This window comes from Sarcophilus harrisii, chromosome 4 (assembly GCF_902635505.1).
Source record: "Sarcophilus harrisii chromosome 4, mSarHar1.11, whole genome shotgun sequence".
Lineage (NCBI taxonomy): Eukaryota > Metazoa > Chordata > Mammalia > Dasyuromorphia > Dasyuridae > Sarcophilus > Sarcophilus harrisii.
In genome coordinates, this window is record NC_045429.1 from 30249655 (window position 1) to 30277613 (window position 27959).

The window sequence follows — 27959 nt, forward strand, 5'->3', positions numbered from 1 at the left end:
GGAGAGAGGAGGGAAAGAAGAGGAGGGGGAGCCTTTTCTGCGGGGGATCTCTTCTGTGGGCACAGACCTCCAGGCTGCCACATGCACCCCCGGTTCAAGCGCCCATCCCCACTTGCCTGCACCATAGGACAGTCTCCCAATTGCCCTTCACTCAGTTGCCAAAGGGAGTTTTCTGCAGCCCAGCCATGACTGGTCCATTCCCCAGGTCAAGAAGGTTCCCTTTGGAGTCTGAACTTAATTCTAACCTAGACTTGACGCTCTGGGTCTGGGCCTGCTTTTCCAGACTCAGCTTCCCACCCGGCCTCCCTGCCTGCTACCTCCTGCCCCTGGGCCTTTGGCACAGGGTCTCTCCTGCCTGGAGGTGCCTGGGAAGCGCCTGACTCAGCTGGGCACTGCGGTCCTTGGCCTTCTCTGCCTCTCCCCCCCCCCCCATCCCACCAGACCTTCACTGCTTACACAGAATGAAAGCCGCTTGAGGGCAGGGACCTGTTCGTTTGGTCTTTGTGCCCCTCGGTCTAGGGACCCTCCCTGTGCCCACCATCACACAGTGGCCGGAGCCAGGGGCAGACCCAGAAGGCCCTGCTGACTCCAACCCTTGGCTCTATTTCAGGCTGTGATTTAATTTCATGTAGTAAGTGTTTAATCAGTATTTTTTGAATTGAGACTGGTCATTCTAAAGACTCTTTTCTGTCTCTTTTTCCCCCTGTTTCTCTTCCTCTCTTTTCACTCATTTCTCTTTCTTCCCTTTTGTTCTGTCTCCTTTTTTCTCCTTCTTTCCTTCCTTCCCTCCCTCCCTCTCTCTGTCTCTGTGTCTTTTCTCCTCCTTCTCCCTGTAGGAAATCATCGAATTCCCCATTCTGAAGTTAAATGGTCAGACAATGGAGATTGAGTCCACATTTCACATGTATGTGCAGCCGGCCGTCCACCCCCAGCTGACACCCTTCTGTACAGAGGTAAAGAGCCTGGGCCAGGGAGAGGGTCTGGGGAGAGGGGGCATTGGGCTGGTACGGGGGCCGGAGGCGGCTTTTATGAGGAGGCTGTGAGCCAGGAAGGAGTGAGCCAGGAAGGAGTGAGCGTGGAGGCCGTGCAGACAGAGGGGTGGGGGCTTTCCAGGCTCCCTTTCTCGTAGGGACTTCCTCCCTGCTCAGCCCTTTGCAGGGCATCCTGGGGGTCCTAGACCCGGAGCTTCCTGAGGCCAGCCCTGTGCAATGCCAGAGCAGCACTGCTCCTGCCCCAGGCAGCCAGACGGGCTGGCAGGAGCCAGCGAGCTCAGGGCTTTGGGGCTGCAGGGCCAGGGCCCCAGGGCTGTTGGGAACAAACTGCTCTTTGCCCATTCTTCCAAGAGTAGAAGACACCGGGCTTCTGGAGCTTTGTCTCCCCGAGAATCTCTAATATTGCCGCCCCACTAATGTCACTAAGAAAAATTGCCCTCTTTTGGACAGTCACCTTCTCCCACATCCATATAAATGAAAGAGACAGGGCGCAAACAGCGCCTAACCAACCAGAAAATGACATTCCTGCTATGTAGAAGACGGCCAGGCTCCAGCAGAGCTGCCGGGGCCCCCGCCACCGCCTCCGCAGGCTGGGGAGCCGAGGGTCCCCGACGTCTGGCCTGGCTACTGCCCTCCCCCCCACTGCAGGGCTCTGGTCTGTTGTAAGAATAGCTAACCCTTAGGTAGCGCCTACTGTGTGCCAGGCACTGGCTGAGAGCTGTGCCAGTCGCATCTCCGGTGAGCCTCCCGGCGCTGCGGGGGGCAGGCAGTCCTCTCTTCTCAGAACTCCCGGGAGCTTATTGTTCCCTCCCCCCTCCCCTGCCCTTTAGTCCGTCCTTTCCCCTCCTTCCTTCCCTCCCCCCACCCCCAGCTCATCTCAGCTCCTCTTGGCAGGTCCTCATGAGAGCAGCCAGTCACCCAGCATCTTTCCAAGGACCCACCCTCAGGATGGCAGAGCCGAGCTCTGGGGAGCCAGTAGGGGGGCTCAAGACCAGCTTTCCCCCAGATCTCCCCCAGACTCTGATGGACAGACGGTGGGAAGGAGATGCTTGTGGGCAGGGAGCAACAAGGCCCTGTCACAGGGTCCCCTGGAGAACTCGGGGTCTTTCCGGAAAGTTTTTAATGGGTGCCCTAGATGGCAGCTGAACAGGAGAGCCAGTGAGGTCACTTAGGCGCACTGGTGGGCTTTCCAGAGGCCTTTTTTGGCTGTCACTTTCCTTTTCCCTCCCTTTCCAGGTCCCTTTTCCACCCCACCCCTCTCCATGGCACAAAACAGGCCGGCCCTCCGGGAAGAGCCTAATGGCCCAGGAACCGAGCTTGGCCACAGGAAGCGTCTGTGATAGTGCAGGACTGATGTGTGTGTGTGGGGGGGTCTGGACTGAGATTTGGGAGAGCTGTGTGTGTTTGTGTGTGGGGGGGTGTGACAGACATAGAAACAGAAAAGGAGGCAGAAAATGGGGGAGACTGACAGAACAAAGAGAGAGAGAGGAGGGAAAAAGGAGGGAGACAGAAATGGGGGGAGAATGGGGGCTGCCAGCGGGACTCTGGTCCCCTTGGGTTTCTCCCAGCACCGGGACCTTCCCTGTCTGCAGCCAGCCTACAGCTTGTGGCCCTGCTAGGCTGGTCTTTGTGGCTGACCAGCACCTGGGCCAGGACGATTGCATTGTCCACTGGGGGAGGTGGATGAAGCCTGACCCCCTCCCTGCTTTGGGGGGCCAGCTCCTGCTGAGCCTCTGTGCCCCGGGCCCAGGCTAGTGTCTTGGACAGAGATCAGCGGGGACGGGCTTATTACTCTGGGGCCCCCGCACACCCGTCCCCTTCCCCGCGCTGTTTGCTCGTATGTGTCCCTGTCCATTCTGCTAAATGCCAGTAAAGGGTTTTGTCTCTCACACCTGTACTGAGGAGGGGGAGATTTATTGGTCTCTTTGTCTGGGAAGAAAGAGCAGGCCCGATTGTCAGATTGCAGGCCCGAGACGAGTGCTTACATAATCAGCAAACTGTCTCCCTGGGGCTGGCAGAAGGCGATGGGCCCGGAGATAAACTGCAGGGAGAAAGCCCAACGCTGACACGATATTGGCAGCCGGTCTGGGCCGCGGCCGCCCGCTCCTGCCCTCCTGGTGTGAAGTCTGTGCCCTTGAGAGCCCCGACCTCGACCTCCGGCTGCTGGGCTGCATGGGCTCAGGGCCAGCGGAGCTGGGTCTGCTTCTCGGCTCCGTGCCCCCGTCCGGACAAGGGGGGGCCCCGAGAGGGATTTCAGGCAGGGCCAGAAGCAGGACTTCCCCACAGAACCCACCTGCTCTTGGGGAAGACCAGAGTTCAAATTCAACCTCAGGTACTTTCTAGCTGTGCAGCCCCAAATTTCTCTGCACTGAAGAGATGTGGCGATAGCATCTGTCTCCTGGGTGGGTATAAGGACAAAATAAGACATTTGTGGACTTTGGTGCTTTAGAAATCCTGCCGTTTGTAGCCATGGTAATGATAGAGAGTAACCTTGGGGAGTCTCATCGGGATCAGCCTCTCAGCTGCTTCAGGAGTGAGGAAAGTGGGGCTGGCGGCCCTTATGCAGCTCCTAGGTGTCCGAGGTGGGATCTGACCACAAAGCCATCACCCTCTACCCTCCCTGAGGGGAGCAGGCCCTGGCCTGGAACCTCTTGGGAGGGAGGGCCCTTTGTCTCACCCCCCACTCCCAGCCTTCCCGCCAGCCATGCCCTGGAGCATCAGAGCAGAGGGGCTGCCTCCCTCCCTGCAGGCAGGGCCGTTTCTGAGGGGCCACAGGACCCCACCCTCCTCCGAGGACCTCTGCACCTGGGCTTTGGCTGGCTGGGGGAAGTCATGTTTCTCACCTGGAACCGAGACCCTTTTCTTTTGGGCCCAGCTTAGCACTCTGTCCCAGCAAGCCGGCAGCCCCCAAGCTGCTCCTGCTCCTCTCTGGGCCCCAGGCTCTTTAGCTGGATCCTGGGGCTGTGGTGGTACTCTTGGGGGAGCCAGTTCCTTCTGATGCTGAGGATTCCTCCCTGAGTGCCAGCCACTTCCCTTCCGACTCGGCTGTTACCAGGCCCAGAGGCCCACATCTAGGGAAGTCTCCAATGGCTGCCGTGCCGGCCCCCTGCCCTGGGAGGGCCGTGTGCCCCCCTGCCCTCCCCTGAAGCACTCCTACCTCCCACAGAAGGCTCATTGGTGGTGCCCTCCCCACACTCTCCTGGGCATCTGTGGTCCGAGGTTGCTGACGCCTTCCTCCATGATTAGCTCCAGTTTTCCCTGGACTGTATACAGCCTGTGTGCATGTGCTCTCCCCCCGCCCCATTAGACTGTAGCCCCTCGAAGGCAGACACTATCTCAAGCCTTTCTTTGAATCTACAGCACTTAGCACAGCGCCTGGCACACAGTAGGTGCTCAATCAGTGTTTACTGACTGACCAGTAGTCAGGAAGGAAGAAGCAGAGGAGGGCAGCCAGCTGGAGGTCACTGTGATGAGGTCAGAGGCTGGGGGAACTTTCCAGTCACTGGCCCATGTGGGATGGCGAGCCCACCACTGAACCGTTGGCCCACTGGCCTCTATCAGGTGGCTCCTGCTCTGTCGGGCCCTGTACTGGGCAGACCCCAGGGTGTGAGCCTGGCCCCTAGGAGCTGACCTTATTTACAGACAAGGAGGTCCAATGTGCAGACCAAAAAGATAGCAAGCAATTGGGGAGGGTCAGGGAGGGGTCGGCACAGTGCCCAAGGTTAGCGTTTGGGAAGTGGGAGCCTGGAATAGGGAGTCCCACCGGGACCGGGGAGAAGGCCCCCCCTTTGGCTGGTTTGGCCAGTGGGCTCTGCTGTGGCCTGTGGGCGCGGAGGTTCCAACTGCTGCTCCGGGCCAGCCCAACCCCCAGGCAACGAGCCCTGACCCTGGCTCCCTCCTGGGGGCTTTCCCTCGGTCCTCCAGGGACCTCCCCAGGCAAGGAAAGGGTGCAGGAGGGGGCTTTCTCTGTGAAGTGAGGAGAGGCAGGGCCCGCTGCGTGGAAATGGAGGAAAAGAACGGCATCGTTAATCTTTTTAATTTATTTTCCTGTTCGACCATGGGAAGTCTGTAGGCAGCTGCTGTTACCCAATTAAAATACAGATTAATATAAAAACAGTTTTCAGAGTATAAAATAGAGTGGCCCCGACCCTCTACTTTAAGCTCCCACCTAATAACAACTTGATGAACTCTAGGCGCCCACCTGGAGGAGTGCGGTAGCAATGGCGGCGGGAGGAGTGGATCCTTCCCTGTAGCCAGCCCGTCCCGCCCCCTCAGACGCAGGTGCTGGGTGCTCTTTAAATGCAGTGTGAGCCTGCCCTGCCCCGACCCGGGTGCCCTTGGAAGTGGGGCACTGAGCACAGGCTGGCTCTCCTCGACCATGGAGCCGCTCACTTTCCTCATCCTCATCTTCCTTTCTGTGCCTTTGACGGGCGGGGACTGGGGCTGTGGAGACCCCTGGGCCTTGGCTTCCTGGCTTACCACTACACTTGTCTAGAGCCGGGCCAGTATTGGGAGTGCTCCTCGTTTGGGGGCCCAGTTCTTGCAAAAACCCGGGAGCTTGGCCAGCAATAGATGGGAAGGTGCATGTGGGACCAGGTCCTGGCCAACTGTGGAAATGGTTAGTTTTGCCAGGCCCTTTTTCCTTTTTTCTTCCTCTTTGTTATTAAAAGTGGCTTCCTGAGTAGGGAGCCAGGAAGGAGCCTATCTAGGAGTAAGCAGGCTAGGAAAACACCAAGTCAGAACTTCTGAAAAGAAGGGGGGGGGGGTAGCAGGAGCCCGCACCAGGACCCAGGTCTGCAGCCCCTGCCCACGGACCCATGTTGGGCACCTGCAGTGCTCAGGGAAGGGGTGAGCACGGGGCAGAAGGCAGACCATCGGCCACAAGTCTCCAGCCGCGTCGGTGTTCTCCATGGGCAGGGCAGGCTGGGGGTTGGCTCACACGGGGCAGAAGGACCAGAGCAGGGAGCACTGGCCATCAGGAGGAGGGGGCTACAGGAGCCCCAGGGTCCTCGTGGCTGGGTAGTTTGTGAGTGACTGAGGTCCAGAGGCGAGGAGGCTCCTTGCAGCAGCTGCAGTGCAAGGAGGCTCTGAAGGGTGAGCAGAGAGGGAAGGCCAGAAGGAGGAGACAGGGTCCCTTGTTGGGCAGGACACAGTGCACCTGTGGGCCACTGGGAGAGCCCAGATGTCGTCTGGAGTTCCTGTTGTGTGCTCCAGGCACGTTGTGGGGGGGTGGGCACCCCTCCTTAAGAGGCCCTGGGAGCCTGTGGGGGTGCAGCAGCAGCGATGCTGGGCTCAGCGGCCTGTCTCTTCTCTTCCTGCAGCTGACTGGGATCATTCAAGGCATGGTGGATGGCCAACCGAATCTCCAGCAGGTGCTTGAGGTAGGTCTGATAATCCTTCCTATCTTCTTCCCCTTCCCCCCCCCCCCACAGTATCCAGCCGGGGCATTGATTACGAGTGCGTCTTCATTAGAATGTCATTTACTGTCATGCTGCTGAGAGGGGCTCCTCCAGTGCCAGCTGTTCCATCAGGCTTCTTGACTTCACCCAGGGTTAGGCAGGGGCCTGATCACTGCTCCCATGTGGGCACTCCTGGCCCTTCTGGGGTCTCCTTTGGGGAGAGAGAGGGTGGCTCTATTGGATGCCAACTTCTCCTGCCCTGTGCTCTTTCCTCTGCTCTCCTTCCTTCCTTCCTTCTTTCCCTCCCTCCCTCCCTCCTTCTTTCCCTCCCTCCCTCCCTCCCTCCTTTCCCTCCCTCCCTCCCTCCTCCTTTCCCTCCCTCCCTCCCTCTTCCCCCTCCCTCCCTCCCTCCTCCTTTCCCTCCCTCCCTCCCTCCTTCTTTCCCTCCCTCCCTCCCTCCTTCTTTCCCTCCCTCCCTCCCTCCTTCTTTCCCTCCCTCCCTCCCTCCTTCTTTCCTTTTTTCTTTCCCTCCCTCCCTTCTTCCTTTCTTCTTTCCTTCCTTCCTTCTTTCCTCTTCCTGCTGTCCTTTCTCCTTTCTTTTTCCTTCCTTCTTCCTCCTCTTCCCCTTTCTGCTCTCCTTCCTTCTTCCCTCTCCTCTTCTTCCCCTGCTGTACTTTCTCTTTTCTTCCTACCTTCTTTCTTTCCTCCTTCCTTCTTCCTTTCCTCCTTTCCTTCCTCTTTCTCCTCCCCTTCTCCTCCTGCTCTCCTTCCTTTTCCCTTTCTTTCTCCTCCTCCTTTCCTTCTCCCTCTCTCTTCCTCCTTCCCTTCTCTTTCTTCTCTTCCTTTATCTGTTTCTCTTTTCATTTCCCCCCTCCTCCTTCCCTCCCTCTCTTTTCCACACTCTTTGCTTCCTCCCTCTTCCCTCCTCCTCCCTCCTCCAGGTGAGCTTCCACTACAGACATCTGGCCCCTTACCCAATGGTTTGAGCTTTTTTTTTTACTGTAAAGTTTGCTCCTTGTGCATTGAGCACTTCATTAACCGCACTGCCGCCCTTACCCTCCGAGCTGCTTTTTTGCTCTCCGCTCCTCCAGGAGGGCGGCCGGGCCAGCACCCCCTCCCTGGGCTGGGCGGCCCGCCTGCTGCCGGGGAGGCTTGGGCCTGTCAGGGTGTGCCGGCTGCACCGGCTAATGATTCCTAATCAGAATAATTACAACAATTGCCTGTGTGAGGGAAATCAAATTAAAGCTTTTGAGGCCTTGGCGGAGACTACACTTCCAGGCTGGGCTCCCTCCTCAGGGAGCAGAGAAAGACTAAGGCGGCTGTTCCTCGGGCTTCCGTCTTTGGGGACTGAGGCAGCGGGGGCCCCCCAGCTCTCTGGCCCCCAGCTCTCTGCCCCCCCCCACTGTCCTTCCATCCATGTCTCTTCTCTCAGGAAGGAGGGCCAGCCTGGCCTGAGCATGGGGGGCCCAGGGAGCAGGGCCACCTTGGAGAGTTCTCAGCTGCTTTTTTCTCTTCACCCGGTAAACCTAAATCTGAGACTAAGCCCTGAAAAGCCGGTACCAGGAGAGTCTCCTGCAGAAGGCAGAAGTTAAGCCGGGTGTTCAGGGAAGCCAGGAGTTGGGCGGGAGGAGGGGGAGCATTGCACGGATGGGGGACAGCCCGTGAAAAGGGAGAATTCTTGCTTTTCTTGGCTGACTGTTAGCCTCCTTCCGGCCCCCAAGAGGGCACGCCCTTTACTCCAGCGTAGCCCAGAAGAAACGCCCCAAGCGGGTTGACCTTTGTCGTCCTCCCGGCCTCAGCCCTCATGCTTCGTCTTCTGGCTCGCTCTGGCTCCCACCTTCTGGTTGGCAGTTCTTGGGGTGCCACATCCCGTTCTTCCTCCGTCAGTTCCTTTGGCATCCTTCCTTCCTGTGCTGACTTCCCTCTTGGGATCTGAGGCTGTAGGAGGCCATCTCTCCTGCCCCTGGAAGCCCGCTCCCTGGTCTGGGCACGTGGCAGGCCGGCCCCAGCCTGCATCCTGTGGTCTGGCTCACATTAGGCCGAGGCGAATGGGCTTTAGTGTCGGAATCCTGAGCTGGGCCACTTAAAAGGCCTCTTTGGGGACCCTGTGGTGGCAAGTCTGAGCATGCTGTCCACCAGCCAGGAGGCCCTCTTCCCCCACCCAGCCTAGGGAGACTCAGGATAGACCTTGCCTCCATTAGCACCCTCCGTTCCTGGTGCCCCCCCAACCCCCCAAGCTCCCAGGGAGACATCCCTCTATTAGGGAGATCCCGACAGAGTTCCTGGTACTTCACATCAGTGAATTCATCCCACACAAAGCCTCACAAGCCATGGCCTAAATTCCCTTCAGGTTGGAACCAGCCTCTTTCCAGGAGACTTCCCATCATCCTCACTGACTGCTTACGTGACATGACATCTGCTCTCTCCTTGCCTTTACATGGGCCTGGGAGGGCCTCCTGCCCCTTTCCAAATCTCATTGTCCTTACAGCTCATCCGGGCTCAGCCCAGCAGCCAGCTCCAGGAGGTCTTTCTGCATCTCTCCCACATAAATTACTGGGTCTGTCCGCAGCAGCTTCTGGAGGGCAGAGACTGCCTTAATCTTGTCTTTATATCCCATCACCTTACTTGAAGCCCAACACACAGTAGGCACTTTATAGATGTGTATGCATTGAATTAAGATGTAAATGTGTGTGCGTGCGCATGAGCTGCCCATGACATAGTGAGAGGAACATGGGGCTAAGAGTCAGAGGACCCAGGTGTGAATCTGGCCTTCAGCACTTTCCTGCCACAAGTCACCAACTCCACATTTTAATTTCCTGGTCCATAAAATGGGCATAAAATGACGAGAGTTAAGTCAGATCGAGTCACTTAACATTTATTAAGCGCCAGCTGTGTGCCAGGTACCCTGCTAAGTGCTGAGGATACAGTGAGAGACAAAAGCAGTGTGATGGGAGAGAGCGCAGGCGAACCCTGAAACTGCAGAGAAATCTGGGCGCTCTCAGAGGGAAGGCACCAAGCCTGGGGAGGAGTTCAAACTTAGTAAAAGGGGAAGGGAGCCTAGGGGGAGCCACGAGAAGGGAGAGCATGTCAGGCCAGAGCCAGAGGAAATGCTCACCTCAGAAGGTGAAGCATTTATTTGGGGAGGCCGGTTCCCTAGGGACATGTGGCGAGGACAAAGGTCTGAGAAGCCTGGGAAGATGGGGAGGGATGGCTTGGGAAAGACTTTAAAGGCCAGAGAGAATACTTTATATTTGTCCTGGAGGTCACAGGGAGCCCCCTGAGCTTACTGAATGAGGGTGAGGGGCGGGGAATGGGGTCAGACTCACAGTTCAGTCTGGGAGCTGATGAGAGGTGGATGGGAGAGAGACTCGAGGCACAAGCCCGTCCCCATCTGGGCCCGGGGTGACGGGGACCTGCAGATCTGCTTGACAGACCGTGCTGTCTGCTTTGTCGGAGGAGGGAAGGGGCCTGTGTGAAAGATGCTGCCGAGGCAGAAAAGATGGACTTGGCAGCTGATTCGATATGGGGAGCATGTGAGAAGGAACCCACCACGAGCCTGGGTGACTGGGGGATGGGACACCTGGATCAGCCACAGGAGACAGACAGAGGCGAAGGGACAGATAGTAAGTTCTGTTTTGGATGTGTGGGGCATTCACCTCCAGATGCCCAGTAGGCGCTTGGAGATATGAGATTGGGGCTGGACAGGGAGATCTGAGAGTCATCTGTAGGGAGTGATCCCTGAAGCTATGGATGCTAAATAGTGGAAACGGATAAGAGTGGGGCCTGTGGCCACATGATTGTCTAAAGAAGAGCTAGTGAAGAAAACTGAGGAGGATGCGTCAGAAAGGTGGGTGGGAAGGCTGGGAAGGGGGCCGGGAGAGGGCAGCGTCTTCAAAAGCTAGAGATGAGACTATCAAGGAGAACAGGGCTTGCTGAGGGGCAAGAGGATGAGGACTAAGGAAATGTCATCCGACTTCGCAATTCAGAGATATTAGTAACTTTGGAAAGAGCAGCTTGGGTTGAATGATGAGACCATGACGTGAGTGGGAGGAAAGGCAGCGGAGGCACCTAGTAGGGTAGAGTCTCTTTGCCAAACAGAAGGGGGCCGATGTGAGGGATGGCAGGGATGGTGGCTCAAGAGAGTGGTTTTCGAGAATAGGGGATTGATCCCCAGGAAGAGCATCTTTGCCGATGGTGGGGAATCATCCAGTAGGTGGGAAAAGATGGAAATGTGAGAATGGAGATGAGAGAGAGCGGTCTGCTGGAGGAGAATAGAATAGAATGGGAGCATCTGGGCAGTGAGCAGAGATTGTCTTTGTATTCTTATCCCCAGTGCTCGGCACAGAAGCTGACACATAGGATACACAAAGTAAATGCTTGTTGATTGGTTGCCGCAAAGTGAAATCCTGGGACATGAAAATCACATTTCTGGCTCCTGTCACATTCAGCATTGTTGAAGGCAGAAAGAAAGTAGTTTGTGTCTGATTTGGAAAAGGCCTGAAGGTTAGAGGGACTCTTTGTATGACAGTCCGAATCAAAAACTCCCAGCAGTATAGAACCTTAGTTTAAGGGGTAAGTCTAATGTTTTGTACTTGGGTCCAAAAAATGATGTATGCAATTCCTGAATGGAGTTGTTGCTTCAGAGTAGTTCAGGTAAAAGAGGAAAAAACCCTGTCCAGTCACCGATATTATAAAGAAACTGTGACATAGAAAGTAGAACTCAAAATGTCCAGAGATTTATAGAAGCTAAGAACACTCTAGAAGCCAAGCCTGTGGCCCCCGCAGTCTGTGCACGAGGCACAAAGCTTGGGCAACAATCAAGAGCTCCTAAACCGGGGAGGAGGCAGCTGGGGACTCTCAGGTGTCTCTTAGGTTTTGTAGGTTAGGACCCATGACTGCTCCATGGCTCCAGAAGGTTATGTTTCCTTCCAGAGAAATGGGAAAGGCTGAAGGGCATGCATGGTATTTTAAGAAAGAGTACTTATGGGGGAAGAAGGGCTGTCCTGGAAGTATCCTGCTCAGGAAGTTTCAAGTGGTGCTATTGAACCAGCGCCAGTGTGGAGGGCCCTGGCCCTCGGGGCTGCCAGGGCTCTGAGCGGAAGGTATCGGGAGAGGTGGCTGTTTTGCCACCAGCTGGAATGACTTCTGTCAGAATTTGGCACTTGGTAGCTAGTATCTGACTAACCAGGGCCCTGAAGGGCGGGGCTTTAGTGCCCAGACAGGAGCACGGCAGAGTTGTTGGAGAAGTTTCGCCCACCCCTAGGACCAGCTGCCTCTGCTGGGCAGCTGTGAGTGCTTCAGAAGGGCTGTCTGAACGTCCAATTCCAGTCTGCCACGTAGTGGTCTGCACTCTGTATCTCTCTTCCCTGGTCAGTCTAGCACAGATGGTCCTCCTCAGCAGGAGTCCATAGCTAGTCAGACACAATCTGGAGGAACAATGAAGACAGCCGCCTAAGAAGGACCATTTTGCCTGGGACACCTCCTTCACAGTTAGAAAATGCACCAGACTGAATTCTGACCAGGAAAGCTAAAAAAAATTATATGTTACAGTGAGTCCTTTCTTCAGTCCTAGGCAACTTACTGAGACAGACAGAAAGGTCTGCTGACACTGGGGATGGAGGGTTGCCAGGAATGGGCACGGTGCCAGCAGCATGGAGCATTCCAGCTCTGAGAGACTCAAACGCCAAGGCAAGTTGCCAGGGCAGGAAGAACACCCAGGGGTGTTGAACTAGCTCTGGCTACAGGAACTGATGCCATTTGGCATTTTTGTTACCTATTATTCAGTTCTAGGTTACAGATCTAGGGAGGAGAAGTGTGGCCCTGAGCCATTGTGCACTTTAGCTAAGTTCTGAGCAAGGAACAAGTTCCAGAAATGGACTTCTGAGACTCTGAGCCCAAGAGAATAGCAGTGACTTAGTTCTAGCCTTTAACTGAACACATAAGCTCCAAGTGGAACAACCAGGGCAGGAGTCCCAGACCAGAGCGGAGCCAGGAGTTCAGTCCTCTGAACCGAAAGAATTTCCCATCTGCCTAAAAGAGACAGAGTCCAGCAGCATTCTGCCGAAGCTAAATAACGCAGCAGACTTGTCCAAGTCAGGAACTTGCAGAGCTCAAACCAGAAGGGCTTTCTACCCATCTTTCGCCCACTGTGAGAGCAATGAAAACTTGCATTATCCCAGACTGAGGTGTGACATTTCTGCTTGAAGTGACTTTGTGACCTCCATTAACATAAAGGAGCATAACCAAAATATAAGCTGGAAGAAGGAGCAAGCAAAAACAAACAAAAAGAACTGCTTTTTGTGTCGGGGAAGCTCAAAGTATAAACACAGAAAAGAATGACTGGAAAACATCTGCAAGAAAATCTTCAAGAAGAATGCAGATTGCCAAGGAGATCATAAAAGAGGGACAAGGACCCACACGTGCAAAAATGTAGCAGCTCTTTTTGTGGTGGCAAAGAATTGGAAAATGAATGGATCCTCATCACTTGGGGAATGACTTAATAAGTTGTGGTATATGAATGTAACGAAATACTATTGTTCTGTAAGAAATGATGAGCAGGCCGATTTCAGAAAAGCCTGGGAAGACTTAACATGAGCCGATGCTGAGGGAAGCAATTACAACCAGGAAGACATTATATAAAGCAACAGCAAGATTATATGATGAACAACTATGACAGACTTAGCTCTTCTCAGCAATTCAGTGATCCAAGGCAATTCTAGAAACCTTTAGATGGAAAATGTGATCTGCATTGACTGAGAGAATTATTGAGTCTGAATTCAGATCAAAGCATACTATTTTCACTTTTTTCTTTTTTTTTTTTTTCTTTCTTGTGGTTTTTCACTTTTGTTCTGATTTTTCTTCTTCAACAAGACTTAAGTTTAAAATGAATGTATACTTATGATCTAAAAAATAAAACTAAATAAAATTTTTAAAAAGAATATAGATTGGACACTTAATCCAACAATAATTTCTACGATGAAGGGAGAGAAAGAGGAAAGGAAGAAGGAAGAGAGAATGAATATTAATGATTTGATAAAAGGCATAAACTCTTACTGAAGAAAATAACTCTTTGAAAATTAGAATTGGCCAAGTAAGTCAAAAGACTTTGAAAAAAACAGAAAAAAATTAAATATCTTATAGGGAAAGATATTGAGGAGAGATAATTTAAAGTCATTAACAACAACAAAAGTCATATCATTTCAATAAATAAAGAAAACTGTTAGGATTTCCTAGAATTAGAGGACATGGTAGAAATTGAAAGAATTCAGTGGTTACTTTTTTCTTTCTCTTTACTTTTTAAAAAATTTTAATAGTGTTTTATTTTTCTAAATACATGCAGAGATAGTTTTCAACTTTTACCTTTGCAAAAACCTTGTGTTCCAAATTTTTCTCCCTCTCCTCCCCACTCTTCCCTCCCCAAGACAGCAAACAATCTGATATAGACTAAACATGTGCATTATTCCAAATATATTTCCATATTTGTCATGCTGTGTGAAAAAATCAGATTAAAAGGGAAAAAAACACGAGAAAGGGGGAAAAAAGCAAACATTAAAAAAAAAAAAGGTGAAAATACCTATGCTTTGATCTACATCCAGTCTCCATAATTCTCCCTCTGGATGTGAATGACACTTTCCATCAAATAAAATGATATTTTTTTAAAAGTTAGGAAAATGAAAAAAAAAAAAAAAGAAAGAAACCAAACCCAAGTTTATTTAAATTTTCATTGGTTGCTTCTTGAGAGAAATCTTAGAATGAAAAGTCCTAGAAATATTATAGCCAAAATTCAGAGCATCCAAATCAAGAAAAGTATATTCTAACCAGCTAAAAAGAAAATTCAAATACTAAGGATCCATAATTAGGATCACATAAAATTTAGCAACCACAGTTTTTAAGGAAGAGTGAATGTAGAATGATATTCCAGAAGATAAAAGATCTAGGCTTACAACAACAATATTATATGATGATCACTTCTGATGGATATGACTCTTTCCAACAATGACATAGATGATTGAGTCCAGTTTCAATGATCTCATGATGAAGAGAGCCATCTATATCCAAAGAGAAGACTGCAGGAACTGAATGTGAATCATAACTTAACATTTTCAATCTTTTTGTTGTTGTTTTTCTTATTAATTTTCTTTTCTTTTTGATCTGATCTGATCTTATACAGCAAGATAATTGTACAAATTTGTTTACCTATATTGGATTTACCATATATTTTAACATATATAACATATATTGGATTACTTGCTATCTAGGAGAGGGGGTGGGGAGAAGGAGGAGAAAATTTGGAACACAAAACTATGCAAAGATCAATGTTGAAAAATTATCCATGCATATGTTCTGAAAATAAAAAGCTTTAATAAAAAAAGATCTAAGTTTACAATCAAGAAAAAAAAAATTGAGCATAATCCTACAGAGAAAAAACTGGGTCTTTGTGACATTGAAGACTTTCAAACATTCCTAATGAAAAGACCAGAGCTGTGCAGAAATTTTGAGTGTAATAAATACAAAAGCATAAAAAGGTACACATGAATGATGAATCATAAGGGACTAACCAACATTAAGCTGTTTATATTCTTATATGGGGAAATGGGCACATGGAACCCTTTCAGAACTTTATCATTACTAGACATGTTAGAGGGAGTCTAATAAGAAGGGACTTACTATGGTTCTGTTTTGTTTGGATGATCTCAAAAGAAGAATGGAAGAGTGAGGGAAAGGAATGCATTGGGAAGTGGAGGGAAAAGGAAGAAAAATAGAGAAAATTATCTTACCTAAATGTAATACATAAAGAAACATACAACTGAGAGGGTAGGAGAAACAGGTGACTCTATCCTTACTCTCATTTGAACTGGCCAGAAGAAGGAAGAATACACATACACAGAGTTGGATGCAAGAATTCATCTTACTTAATAAGGAAATAGGAAGGGAAAGTGGGGAGAAAATAAGAGGGAAAGTAGAATAAGGGAGGCGGTAGTCAGAAGCAAAACAGACTTTTAAAGAGAAAATAAGGAAAAAAGAAAAGCATAGGAGAAAATGAAAGAAGGAACCATACAATTAGCAATTGTAACTAAATGTAAATGGTATGAAATTACCCACAAAACAGAAGAGAATAGCAGAATAGATTACAAGCCAGATTCCAATAATGTTATTTATAGATACCATCTGAATGGACCTTTGGCCCATATGTTGGACAAATTTTCCAGTTTCTTGCAGAGTGGGAAGCTGCCAGACTGTGTAGTTGCAAGTAGTGTTTGCTATCTATATCAATATGCAGCAGTCTTTTTTCCTGAAATGTTTGAAATAACTTCATCTAGCAAAGAAAAAAGTAATTCAGGAACCTGGAATGGTATAGATCATTTGAGTGAAGGTCAAAGGAGGAAGAAACAAAAGTACTTTTGCCATTGGGTAGACTACCTGGGCAGAAAGAGAAAATATATGAGGAGTTTGGGAAATTCCTCACAAGGGTGGGCAGAGTCAGAATATGGTACTGTTGGGAGACTTTAGTTATCCAGGCATTTTCCCTGCTGCAGAGCTGCTAATAACTTCTTGACTAATCTTAATGATAATTTATCTTTCAAAAGGTAGAGAAAGTGGCCAACAGGATGACCTTTGAAGGTCTTGTCTGTGGAATTCTAGGTTAGCGAACCAATCACTGAACGTAGGTAGCCTCTGAGAGCCCTTTTCAGCTTAGAGAATCTTGAAATGAGAGCTATGCTTACAGCCCCAGCAGCTACTATCCAGAATGGCCCCGGACTAGGCCTGGGACCTGACCCTGTCTTGGTCACTTTGTACCTCGGTGCTTAATACTTCGTACTCCAGGCTTCTGGGGTCTCCTGTGTTGGCCTTCAGGATACCCCAGCTCTAGATTTGGTATTACTCTGAGGTCCCAGATTTGGATCCTTTGGTTCTCTGCTGAAGGGCTGCTGTATTGGCATGGGGAGGGGCAGGCCCTTCACACCCCTCACATGCTGGTTTCCAGACAAACAGACTTTGCGCCTGCTTGGAGCTTGGGACGAGGCAATAGGTCCCAGCCTTTCTGGGGAGAGGGCAGGACCTCAGCACCTGGGAGAGCTCGGGGAGGTCCCTCCTGGCAGGATGGTAGGGTTGGAGCATCAGGGATTGCCCCAGTTTTTGTTTTTATATCCTTGGCAACTGGTACATAGTAGGTACTTGATAAGTGCTTGATGGATTGATTTCCTGACACCTGCCCGGCAATGAGGATTTGAGTTTACTTTTGCCTTCAACATGGATTGTGAAGTACTTCTTTTCCTTGATGAGGAATTAATTCTTAAACAGGGGTCCCTGTTCCCTTTGGGCACCATATGGTCCAGCTTTAGCCCCAGAGTCCAGGCCTACAGGGGTACACCAATGAGGCTGAGAGAAGGGCTGTGAGGGTAGCCCAGGAACCCTGGCCCGGGTCACTGTTTTCTCTTGCTCTGGTTGTTCATCTGCTTCTGGCTCCCCAACCCTTTGTTCCTTTCAGAAAAAGAGGCCGATCTCTTTTCTCTTTGTGTTCTTTCCAGAGGGTTGATGAGTGGATGGCGAAGGAAGGCCTTCTGGATCCGAGCGTCAAGTCAATCTTTGTCACCTGTGGAGACTGGGACTTGAAAGTGATGTGAGTATTGGCCATTGAGACCATGGGCAGCATCTGGGGAGGGGGACACCCAAGCAGGCCCTCAGAGGCATGGCAGAGCCCCACTCTGTTCTAGGCCTTCTTCCCTGGGCCACACTCTGCTGCTGGCAGGTCCAGGCCAGACACACGGAACCATGGTCCTGGAAAGGGGAAGAATGGAACCCCCCCCCCTTCCCCTACTGTTGTGCCCAGACTTTGGGAAGCGAGTCCATGGTGGTCCTCGATGGGCTGAGGCACTGTGGGGGGCATGCTTCCCCCCTTGGCCCCCGTCTGCAGGGAAGCTGTTTTCTGCCATCCCTGGCTCTGAGGCTTCTGCTAGTCCTAGGGCTGGGAGGCCTACCAGAGGGCTGAGGGTTGTTTGCTGAGGATCCTCTGGCTGAAGCAGGAGAGCTGGAAGGACCTCACTCCCGCCACCCAGCAACGTTTTCTCTTTGAGTCCCCCAGTGCTTGCTTGCTAGGATCATAAACTCGGAGCCGCCAGGGACCATCATGGCCCACCTCCTCATTTAACAGACAAGGACGTGGAATTCGAGTGAATTTTCCAAGGTTGTTCAGGGAGGAAGTATCAGAGGTGAAAACCGAACCCGGGTCTTGTCCCTCCAGAGCTGGGGCTGCCCTCTCTATTAGATGTTGAGAAGGTAGCGCCCCTGCCACCAACCTTCCCCCTCAGGGGAAACAAGTGAAGGATGGGGGAGGGTCCCATGTTATTCCCCCAGCTCACACTCTTCCTCTTCTGGGCCCCAGATGCACCCCCATCCTCAGAGTCACAGACAGCCATATGGGAGGGGAAGAACCATGTGGAAAAGGGTTGGAGGCTGCCAGGAGCTCTGGGTGGTTTGGTGGAGGCCTTTAGTGCAGAGAGGACACTGAAGGGTCAGACTCTGGTGGGGAAGAAGAAGTTAGAATCGTGATGAAAGCGGCTTGGGGGCTTAACTGGCCACAGGCCCTGCGGCTGTCTGCATGTGCAACTCTCCCCATGAATGGCCCTTGCCAGGGCTGGGCGGGCTCTGGGGTTGGGAGAGGGAGGCAGTAGGAGGATGGGGCCTCTTTTCTGGCCCCTCTGCCCCCAAGTCTCTGACAGTGCTCATGGTGGGGGCCAGGCCAGCTGGTTCTGCTCTAGGATCCCAGCTCTGGATCCTCAGAAGGGCAGGGATGGAGCCTGCTGAAGGGCAACAGGTTGGGAGCTCCCAGCTCTGGGTTGGATGTGGCATCTGTCGGGGAGCCCGGAGCCAGCTCGGGTCTGGTACCTGCCCAGGAGACAGGTGTGTCAGAAGGAAGCTGATGGGCTGGGGAGGCCTGGGGCTGGCGGGCCCGTGACTGCCACTTAGCAGCCAGACCCAGGTTAGCTGTTGGGGAGGCAGCCTCTTAATTAAATGTCAAACAAAATCAAAGCCGCCCGGGCGGACGTCCACTCCATGTCCGTGACAGCGCATCCGATGCTGCGGTGTCCCCGTAACCGCCCTTCTGGGGCTCCGCTCGCCTCCACGCCGGCTCACAGAGGGTGTTCTTATCACATGGGCTGCTAAACTGACCTCCGTAGCTTGTTAGTGGCGCGGCTGCATCTTGTCGGCGGGCAGGTTCTCCCTGCAGTCCCTGGGAGCGGGGCGGCATTCTCCCGGCTCTCCCACCCTGGCTGAGGCATGCGGTCTACCTGAGCAGTGAGACTTGTCCCCTCAGTGGCGCCCGGTGCTCCTATCTTAGCTTCTGTGGACGTGGAGGGTTATTAGTGGGGGCTGATGCCCAGCCCCTCCTCCTGGCCCTGCTGCCGTCCCCCGCCCTCCGCCCCCTGCCCCCAACCTGCCTCCCAGGCAGAGCTGAGTGTGGCCTTTGCCAGTCAGGCTGACACACAGTACGTGGCCCTGGTTTGTTTCCTCACCAAGTGGCCAAAGCCCAGCTCTGGGGGCTCCAGGGACACCCTGGCTGGGCTGGATTGGTGGATTCGATTCTGGAGTTAGCATCCGCGAGCTTCCTGGCCGTGGGAGGGAGGGCAAGGAGCGGGAGATGGCGCGGAGAGCGACCGGAGATTGCTCCTGCTCCCCTCTTCTCACTCGGCCCCATTACTTGGGGCTGGGGGCGGGCAGGGGGCACAGCAGCCTGCCTGTCCTTTCTGCTTCTGCCTAGACACGTGACTGACTTAGGCCTGGCAGCCTCTGTGGGCGAGACTGCCCCTCCCCCCAGCAGGGCCAGGAGAGACGGGCTCCTCCGAGCCCCTGGAGTAGAAGGGGATGGTGGTGGGCTCTGTGCCCCCAGGGCCAAGGGGCAGGCTTCCAGAGATGCACCTTGCTGGGTGCCCCCCAGCTGGGGGCCTCAGCCTGTCAGCCCTTGTCCATTTCCTTTGACCCTCAGATCTCGGGTGGGGCGGGACTGGGACTGTTCCCTAACCTTGCATCCAGGCCACAGAGGTTCTGCTTTGGCCCAGACTCCTGACGGCCTCCATGGGGACTGGGCCGGGCCCTCCTGGGAGTGGGCATCCCGAGCCTGGCCGCTGCCCAGCAGGCCCACCCAGCGCGGCCCCCTCCCAGGCTCCTGCCCCCCCGGACTTGCGCTTTCTGCCCCCATTGAAGGAAATGGCCCCAGGGATTGGCTGCGAGACAGTGGGCCTTGAGCGCAGCCTTTGGGTGGAGGGGGAGAAACTGTTGCTGTTGCCGATCTGGGGAAGGGCCGTCAGCAGTGGCCGTCACTGGGCGCGTGCCGATTGGCTGCAGCCGTGAGGCGAGTCACCTCTGATTAGCGGCCTGCCAGGGACGGAGCGTGAGTGAGAACTCCCTGCCAGCCCTGACTTGTCTCATTTCCCATTACTTTTATCCATCACCACAAACGCCCAGGCTCCCCTCCTGAACTAATTAAGTTTGCATGTGTTTAGACACATTGCCAAATAGGGTTTAGCAAAGCGGAACTGAGCTACATCTCTTTCTGAGCCGGCAAGGAGTGGGATGGGAGCCGGGCCCTGCAAGGGAAGGGGGGATACAATACCGAGCAGGACAGGTAGTGGGATGGCGACTCCGCAGGGGGCCCCGCACCAGCAGCCTTGTGACTGCTGGAGGGGGCCGAGGGGCCTGGGGGGCGGGGAGGCGAAGCAGCTGTAGCAGAGGCCTTCAGAGGGGACTGGGAGCACAGGCTGCCCTTCCTCCTCCACCCAGGAAGCATTTGTTAGGCACCTACTGTGTGCCGGGTGCCATGCTAAGGGCCAGGAGTACCAAGACTAGTCTCTGCTCTCATGGAGCCCACAGTCCAGTGGGGGAGGCTCCCAGAGAGGCTCTGGGCTAGATGAATGGGAGGTAACTGAAGAAAGGTGTTAAGGGGAATCGGGAAAGGCTTCTTGAAGGAGGTGGGATGGGGGGCAGCCAGTAAAAGTACCCAAGTCTCTCTGTGGAGGCCGGGATCTCAGGGTCCGTGGGGAGGTGAGGCAGAGGAAGGCTGGAAAGGGAGGAAGCAGCCATACCCGTGGCTGGGGGTCCCCGGCAGCTGAGGCAGCGAGGGCTGGCGTCACAGGAGAGAAGGGGGGCGAGGGCCCTTGGCCACAGACCGGACCTGGGGGGTGTGAGAGAGGGCCGGGCCTGGGAGGCCATTAGGAAAAGGGAGATTTGGGGCAAGAGACGAGCTCCCTTTGGGACACTGAGGCCAGCAGGGAGGTTAACAAACCCGAGTCTAGCAAAAGCCGGAGCAGCCCCTCGGTGGCCGGCCTTGTGCTCGGGCCCTGCTTGCAACCTTGGAAGGTACGGGGTGGGGGGGCAGGGAGGGCCAGGCTTTGTTCTCTGCCCCTGCCAGGAGTGGGGGGGGGGTGTTGTTTACCCAGCACCCCTCCAGGCTTGGAGATACTTGGCAGGTGTCCCCGGGGCCTCTCTGACAGCCGGGAAGGGGGCTTCCTTATACACATTTTACTGAAGAGGGAACTGATGCCGAGAAAAAGTGAGGGAGGGTCCCAGAGTTAATTAAGCCTCTCAGGCAGGATGCCCCTCAGCCCCTCCTGATTCAAGGCCAGCTGTCCGTCTCCTCTGCCACCTGAGGAAGGCTCCGGGCTGAGTCATTGAGCCTTAGAGCAGCCTTAGCACCGACACCCAGCTTTCCAGCTGGGTCTGGCTTGTCATTGCACCCAAGGGGAGGGAGAAAGGAAGAGCACTTATTAAGCACCTGTGGTGTGCCTTTACACATTTGACTTTCTGGTAAAAGCTTTACGCATGGCATGGCTTGGAAAGCACCGAGGTGAAGGCAGCCCCTGCCAGGACTCCCTGCTCTCAGGGAGGAGGGGTGCCAGGCCAGAGCCTTCCAGGCCATGGGGTAGTCTAGCAATGGAGCTGTCTGGGACCGGGTCAGTCACTAGAAGCCATTTGTAAGCTTGCTGTGTGCTGGACATCGAGGACAAGGAGAGCCCCTGCCTTCGAGGAGCTCTCCTTCCTCCATACCAGGTAGCTGCTGTAGCCCTGGGAACGGCCTCAAGCTGTGACCCGAGGCCTCCTGGCTCTGGGGAAGGAGTCCAGCCTAAGCCTGTGTGCAAATGGGAGAGTAATTGCCCTCTCTGGCCTCTGGTGGGCCTGTTGGGAAGGCCTGCCCCACCCCCACCCACCATGGGGCCCCCTGGGTCATGGAAGAACTTCGGAAAAAGATCTAAGGGTTCGAGTGGACCTCAAGCTCTAGCTGACTCAGCCTGATGAACTGGAAAGCATGTAGAGTGTCGAGGGGGCAGCCAGGAGGAGGGAGGGCTGCTAGTCAGACGGCCATTTGGGTAAACTTCCATGGAAGGAGAGAGGCTGAAGCATCAGGGAGCTGAGCCTGGGGCCTCCCCGAGGTCAGAGCTAGGAGCCATTTGGAGGCTGCTCCCTGCTTCGGAGCTTTTCAGAGCGGCGCTCGTCCTGCGGGGGCTCCTGGCTCAGCACTAGTCAGGGGCTACCCAAGGGGCCGAGTGGAGATGACCCATCGTGTCCCGCATTCCCTTCCCTGGTCCTTGGGTGACAGGGCCGCCGGGTCTTGCTCCATTTGGGTTAGTGTCCTGGGGTGCCAAATTCCTGATGTAGGCCGGGCCGGGGACTCTGCCCCTGCCCTCTCATCCCCCTGGGTCATGGAAGATCTGTCCAGGATGTCGGCCTGTCTGTCACTGCCCTCCCCGCCTCCTGCGGCTGCCTGTCACCCCCAGGGGCAGAACTTGCATTAGTCTTCCTTTTCTTTCTGGTCTTCTTACCTTCCCGTAGGAAGCCATTCCAGCCTCCAGGCCATTCCTCTGCCCCAGGACCCATCTCCCACCTCCGGGCCCTTTCCCGAGCTATGCCTTGGGTCTGTTCCCCAGCTGACTTCCCCAGGGGGCCTTACGGGGTCCTGGCGGTAGCCGGAGCCTCCGCTTTCTGGCCGCTCCTTCTGTGCTCCCGTGTGGCCACGGTTCCCCTGCCACTGGAGTTCCACGAGAGTTCCCAGGCCTTTGTGGCGCCCCTGGGCCCCCGGGACTTGTCTAGAGCCTGGTATCCAGCACTGGTCGACTGCAGCCCCAGCCCCCCCTGCTGCTCCGGCCCCCAGATCCTTTCCGGACAAAGCGCCATCCAGCCCTTCTGTTTCTGATGGTGGCCCTGGGCCTACAGGCCAGGACAGGGGTCCCCCGAGGGGGAGGCTGTGAATCCAGGGCTTGCCACATGAAACACAAGCTCCTGATTCAGCCTTCAAGGCTCCCTCCAGGCTGGCGCTGCCCTATTCCATACTCTTTCCCCTTGGGGCCCTGGACTTTGCAGCCAAGGTGGCTGCCTGGCCGGCCCCAGCCAGTGCTCTTCCCTCTGCCTGGAACAAGTTCCCGTCTCCTCCCCTGGGAAATCTTTCTCTTCCCCCCAGACCTCGTGGAAGGTTCACTCGTTGCTGCTGTTGCCCCCACCCCTCCCCCAGAGGGATCGAGCCACATATCGTACATAGATGTCTCTGGGGTCTGGCTGGGAGCTTCTCGAGGGCCTGGCTGTCAGTGGACATCTCTGTATGTGCCCTGGCACGCGCATAGTAGGTGCTTAATAAAGCCTCATTGAATTAAATTGAACACATTTTCCTGTACTAAGCGCCCCTGCCCAAGCCCTTAGAGGTCATTAAGAAATTGAGATCGTTTGGAGGCACCAGGAGCCTGTAAAGGCGTCCCCCACTAGGGATGGGCCTGGGGGCCTAGTCTAGACACAGGAAGACTTGGGGAACACCAGCTTCTTGGGCTCTGCTTCAAGGCCCTCGTGGGTGGGGGACAAAGCGAGGCTCTGTGTCAGGCAGAGTGGTCCCAGAGGGGACTGAATGGCCTCTACAAACCTGGGGGCCTCCAAGCAGAGGTTCAACGGGAGGCTGTTGGAGGCCCTTTGGGGCTTCCTTCCCATTGCCCCAAGGTCTGGGGGCTGCCCGCTGACGGAGCCTCGGCCCAGCCTGGGCAGCCAAAGCTCCTCTGAGCAGGGTCAGCCTGTGGGATCACTTCCCTCCACCTCTGTGTGAGCTCCCTGCCACCTCCTTGCAGACAGAGGGATGGGGACAGTGGAGGACCCCCTGCATCCTGCCCTCTGGCCTGCCCTGACCAAGCCTTCCCCTGCGGCAGAGACACTGGCGTTGCCCTGCCGGGTCTCCGTGCCCTGCCTCAGGGCTGGGGCGGCCTCTGGAGCCTTGGGTGGCCACCAGCCGCTGTCTCTTGTTAGTGGGGCCTCCTGCATCCGTCAGCTCAGCCCGGCTCTAACGAGAGTGTGCCATTCATTGTGGGTGACGTTCCCTGCGGGGGCTCGGCAGCGGTATTAATTAAAGAGGAGCTACCTGGCACAGCCGGGGAGGGGGCGGCGAGCCTGCCAAGCTCAGTGCGTTAGCGGGAGACGGCCTCGTTAGCCTGACGGGGCCTGCGGGACTCCGGGGGAAAGATTTGTTCCACCTGCTGGCAACAGCCTCTGGGAGGAGGCCAGCCCTGGTGGGGGTAAGCTCCATATCTCCCCCCCCCAACCCCCCATCAGCTCTGGGTCCCCTACTGGCCATGGGGGGGTGTGTGCCTCCTGCTGGGTGGGGGCGAGGCACTGAGCCTCACAGGGGGCAGAGGTCATTGATGAACCACGGAAGACTTCAGGGAGGAGGTGGCACTCAAACTGTCTCCTAAGGAACGATAGGGAGGAGAAGGACATCCATGGTGGGGCTGGCCTGAGCAGAAAGGGAGGGAGGGATGGGGGCCTGACGCTAGTGTCCTCCTAGTCTGGGGGGTGAGGGGGGCATCCTTGAAACCCCCCCCCAGTCACTTGCCAAACATGTCTGAAGCAGTGAGGTCGGAGGCTGAGTGGGGCCCGGACTCCCAAACGTGCTCAAATCGGTGCCGACCGAGCCCTTCAGGGTTCGGGCTCACAGGGACGGGTTCCTGTTGGGGAAGGGGGGGGTGCCATTCTTATTCCCATTTGACAGATGAGGAAACTGAGGCTGAGAGGTGAAGCAACTTTGCTAGTATGTGGCTGTGATAGGATTAACGTTGGGTCTTCCCGGCGCTGGTGCCAGAAGGGGAAGGCCTTGAATGCCAGGCTAAGGTACTTGAGCAGGAGCGTGCTCTGCCCTGAGGAGAGCCTATGCCCTGGGGGCTCTGCAGAGCTTTGGTGAAGGAGCCCCCAGTGCGAACCCCAGCTCTGCTCTCTCCTGTGCACGAAAGTCCGAACCCTCCTCTGGTCCTTTAGTTAGACTGCGACGGGACGCGACCAGGGTGATTGGAGAGCTGAAGAGCCCGCACCGGGGCCTGGTGGGATGGAGGTGCACGGGGAGCCCAGGAGAGGGGCCCTAATGCGCTTTCCCCGCCAGGGAGCAGGAGGGAGGACGGTGGCCCGCGTGGCCCCGGCCGGGATGGGCGCGGGGGCCCGGCTCCCTCTGGCCCCAAGTTCTCCCTGGTCGTGTGGTCAAGTGCTTTCGGCCTGAGGCGCCATAAAGCACGGGCCTGGGCTTGAAGGGTTTGTGGCTGGGGGTGGGGTGGGGGGGGGGGCGCCCAGTGCGCGTTAGTGCATTTCTAACCGTGAATGCTCGATGCTCAGGCCTGGTTTTATTCACCATTTTAATCCTCTGCGAGTTGGCCAGCCAGGGAGGTGGGTTTTATGAAGGCCCTCCTCGGACGCACCCCAATTGGGGGCTGGAGGCCGCCTCTCCCCCACCTCTAGAGCTACAGGGCTCCTGCCCCCAAACCCCACCTTGGGAACAAAAGGCTGCCCCCCTTCTACCTTGGGAGCCATTGGCCACACTCCCCCACCCGTGACCACTCTGGGGGACGAGGAAGAATTCTGCCAGGTCCCCGCGCTGCTTTAAGCTCTAGAGCCAGAGGCAGCCTTCTGCAGGGCGGGCTCTTGGATATCCACCCCTGTAGCCTCCAGGGCTCTGTGACAGGATGCTGGAACTGTTAGTGCCATTTTACAGATGACGCAGCCAAGGCAGAGAGCTATGTTAAGGGACTTAGGGTCACCGCCGGTGTGTATCACAATCTCCATGGGGGTCTCGACAGCAAAACCATTGCTTCTTGCTCCCCGAGTCGGGGACGCCCGTGTGGATTCTAGGCTTTGGTCCTGTGACCTCCCACAGGTCCCCAAGGGAGAAAGAAATAGGTATGAGGGGCCCCTCCGAGGCGCCTCTAGAGACGGCCTGCCCTGCCCAGGCCCCTCTCCCCCAGGCCCCGGACCCCCCTCCCCCGGCCCCCCCGGCCGCCAGGAGCTGCTGGGTGTGTGGTAGGGAAAGGGTTTCTCCGCTGGCGCTTCCCTGAGCGCGTCCTGGAGGCGGATTCTGTCTGCTGGAGGAGAGAATTAATCTCCAGCTTCCCGCGCCTGCAAGGTGAGTGACCCCTGTTTTGTCAGCCCCTGACAATCTGCTCTCTAATTCGCAGTCGGGGTAATGGAGACATTCGATGGCTCTAAAGCGCCTCAGCCGGTCCGTGCAGAGGGGGCTTGGGAAGGCTCCACGCAGGCACGTGTCCACGCAGACGGCTGACATGACGCCCTCTCCAGGGGGCCGTGGCCCCGGGGGTGGGAGCTGGAGTCGCGCAGTGCCCGGGCCCCGCCCTGTTGTGGGGGCCCCGTGGCCCCCCAGCATGTCCTGCCGAGGCAGCAGGGAGTCGTTGTCCATCGGCTTTTGTGGCTTGGTCTTCTGTGGGGTAACTGGCCTTTGTGCTAACTGACTGAAGTGGCAGTGAGGGGCTCTCGGCCCCCCAGCATCTGCTGGCGGGCAGGAGGGGGTGAGAGGCCGTGGAGTGGTCTCGGGGATTGCGTGCCGGGTTACTTGGGAGTGAGGGGAGAGAAGCCATGGGCCCGGGCTCGCCGAGGGCTCTGAAAGACCTCTCCCACCTGTGCCGCAGCCGGGCTCCGGGGAAGAAAGGGAGCTGGCCCACGCCGCCGGGAGCCTGACAGGCCTCCCTCTGCTCCCCATCCTCCTCGCTCGCCGCCGCAGGCAGCCTGTCTCTTTGTTAACAGAGTGACAGCAATGTGACACCGTGGAAATAATTACTAACAAATCACGGGGCTGACTGCAAACAGCTCTCAGGCTTCAGAGGCTTGTCAGGGTGCATCGGAGCAGCGCTGGGGGGGGGGGGGGGGGCCCTGGCCGCAACCAGCCTGCAGCCCCCACTCTGCCGCCTCAAGGCTGGGCCGGGCCTCGGGGGGAGAGTGCCCAGGGCCCAAGGGGGCCAGGGAGCCTCCCCCAGAAGCCTGGACGCCCCTGCCACCTCCCGTCCCAGAGGCTTGTGACAAGTGGACTGTCCGGTCCCTCTTGCTGAGCGGAGGGATCTCCCCTACTGTCAGGCGGTAAATAACGCCGCGCGGGGGCTGGCTGGGGGCGGGGGGGAGCGTGTGGGAGAAGGACTGGGGGGTGCAGCCCGCACACCCGCCTCATACAATATTTATACAGGGATGGGAGTCAGCTGCGGTGACCTCCCGGGTCATGCTGCTAAATAGCTCCTGAATTGCCCTGCATTCTAATTGCGGCAGCTGTCCTTTGCCCTCCCATTGTCTGGCGGCTCTGCGCCCTCGGGAGGGCGACAAGTGCCTGTGGCAGGGAGGGCCCGAACAAAAGCCCGGCCTGCCCGGGGGACTCTGGTGGCGGAGGCTCCTTGGGGTGGGGCCTCTTCCAGGGACGTCCTGCTCCCTGCATCCCGCATCCCCCCTGGCACTGCCTGGTAGCCCATTGCCTCCCCGAGAGCTGCAGCAGCCCCTCCGGGGGTCCTGGGGAGGGAGCCCTGGAGCTTTGAGGCAGAGTGGGTGGGGGGCACTTGCCACATCCCCTTTCTACAGGCACTGGTCTGGGAGCAGCACGTGGGGCCCAATGGGCCCCGGGCCCCTGGAGGTGCTTCGGGGGAGCAGATTTACCTGACAGCGCAGTGACGCATGTGATGTGTAGCCCTCGGCTTCTTCCAGAGAATGTCGAGCACGGCCACCTGAGAGGCAGAGCCCCCTCCGCCCCCCGGCCGTCCGCTCTGTGAAGAGGCCCTGCCCCCCCCACCTCCTGCCAGCACGCAGGCAAGGTCAGGGCCCCCCCCGGGGAGGGGAGCGTGGCCATAGCAGCTCCCTGAAAGGACATGGGTTGGGGGCCCTTCTGATGCATCCGCTCAGTGCCAGTGGTCATCAGGAAATGGGGCCAGCTGGGAGTGGGGCGTGGGTCCCCGGGCGGGCTCCTCTGAGGGGCAGCAGGAGCATCTTGTGGGGCAAGGGGACAAGTAGACCTCGAGGAGGATGGGCTCAAGCTTCTGAAGTCCTGCTGAGCTTGAACCAGGGCACAGCCTGGAGCACAGAAGGGAAGCCGCCCCCCAGAGGGAACCTTGGTCCCAGAGCAGGGCGAGAGGGGCTTTGGGAAGTTCGTGGGTGGTTTGGGGGCCTGACCCTAAAGGGAGTAAGTATGACTAGGGCCCCCAGCTTTCCCCTGCCCCTCCCCCAGAGGTCACGCCTGGCTGGGCTCCTAGCATGTGCCAGCAGAAGCCCCAGTTGCCTGCCAGCCCTGGCGCAG

The 27959-nt window shown here is 55.8% G+C and overlaps 1 protein-coding gene across 1 annotated transcript in view; it reads left to right on the top strand.

Annotated features, from left to right (window-relative positions):
* ERI3 (ERI1 exoribonuclease family member 3) overlaps positions 1-19389 on the top strand; it is a 62567-nt gene extending 43178 nt beyond the window's left edge. The window contains exons 3-5 of the mRNA XM_031969253.1: positions 837-953; positions 6314-6373; positions 16921-19389. Coding sequence (XP_031825113.1) covers positions 837-953; positions 6314-6373; positions 16921-17016 — 273 coding nt within the window. The 3' untranslated portion in view covers positions 17017-19389. The remainder of the gene's footprint in view (positions 1-836; positions 954-6313; positions 6374-16920) is intronic.
* The last annotated feature ends 8570 nt before the right edge of the window (positions 19390-27959 follow it).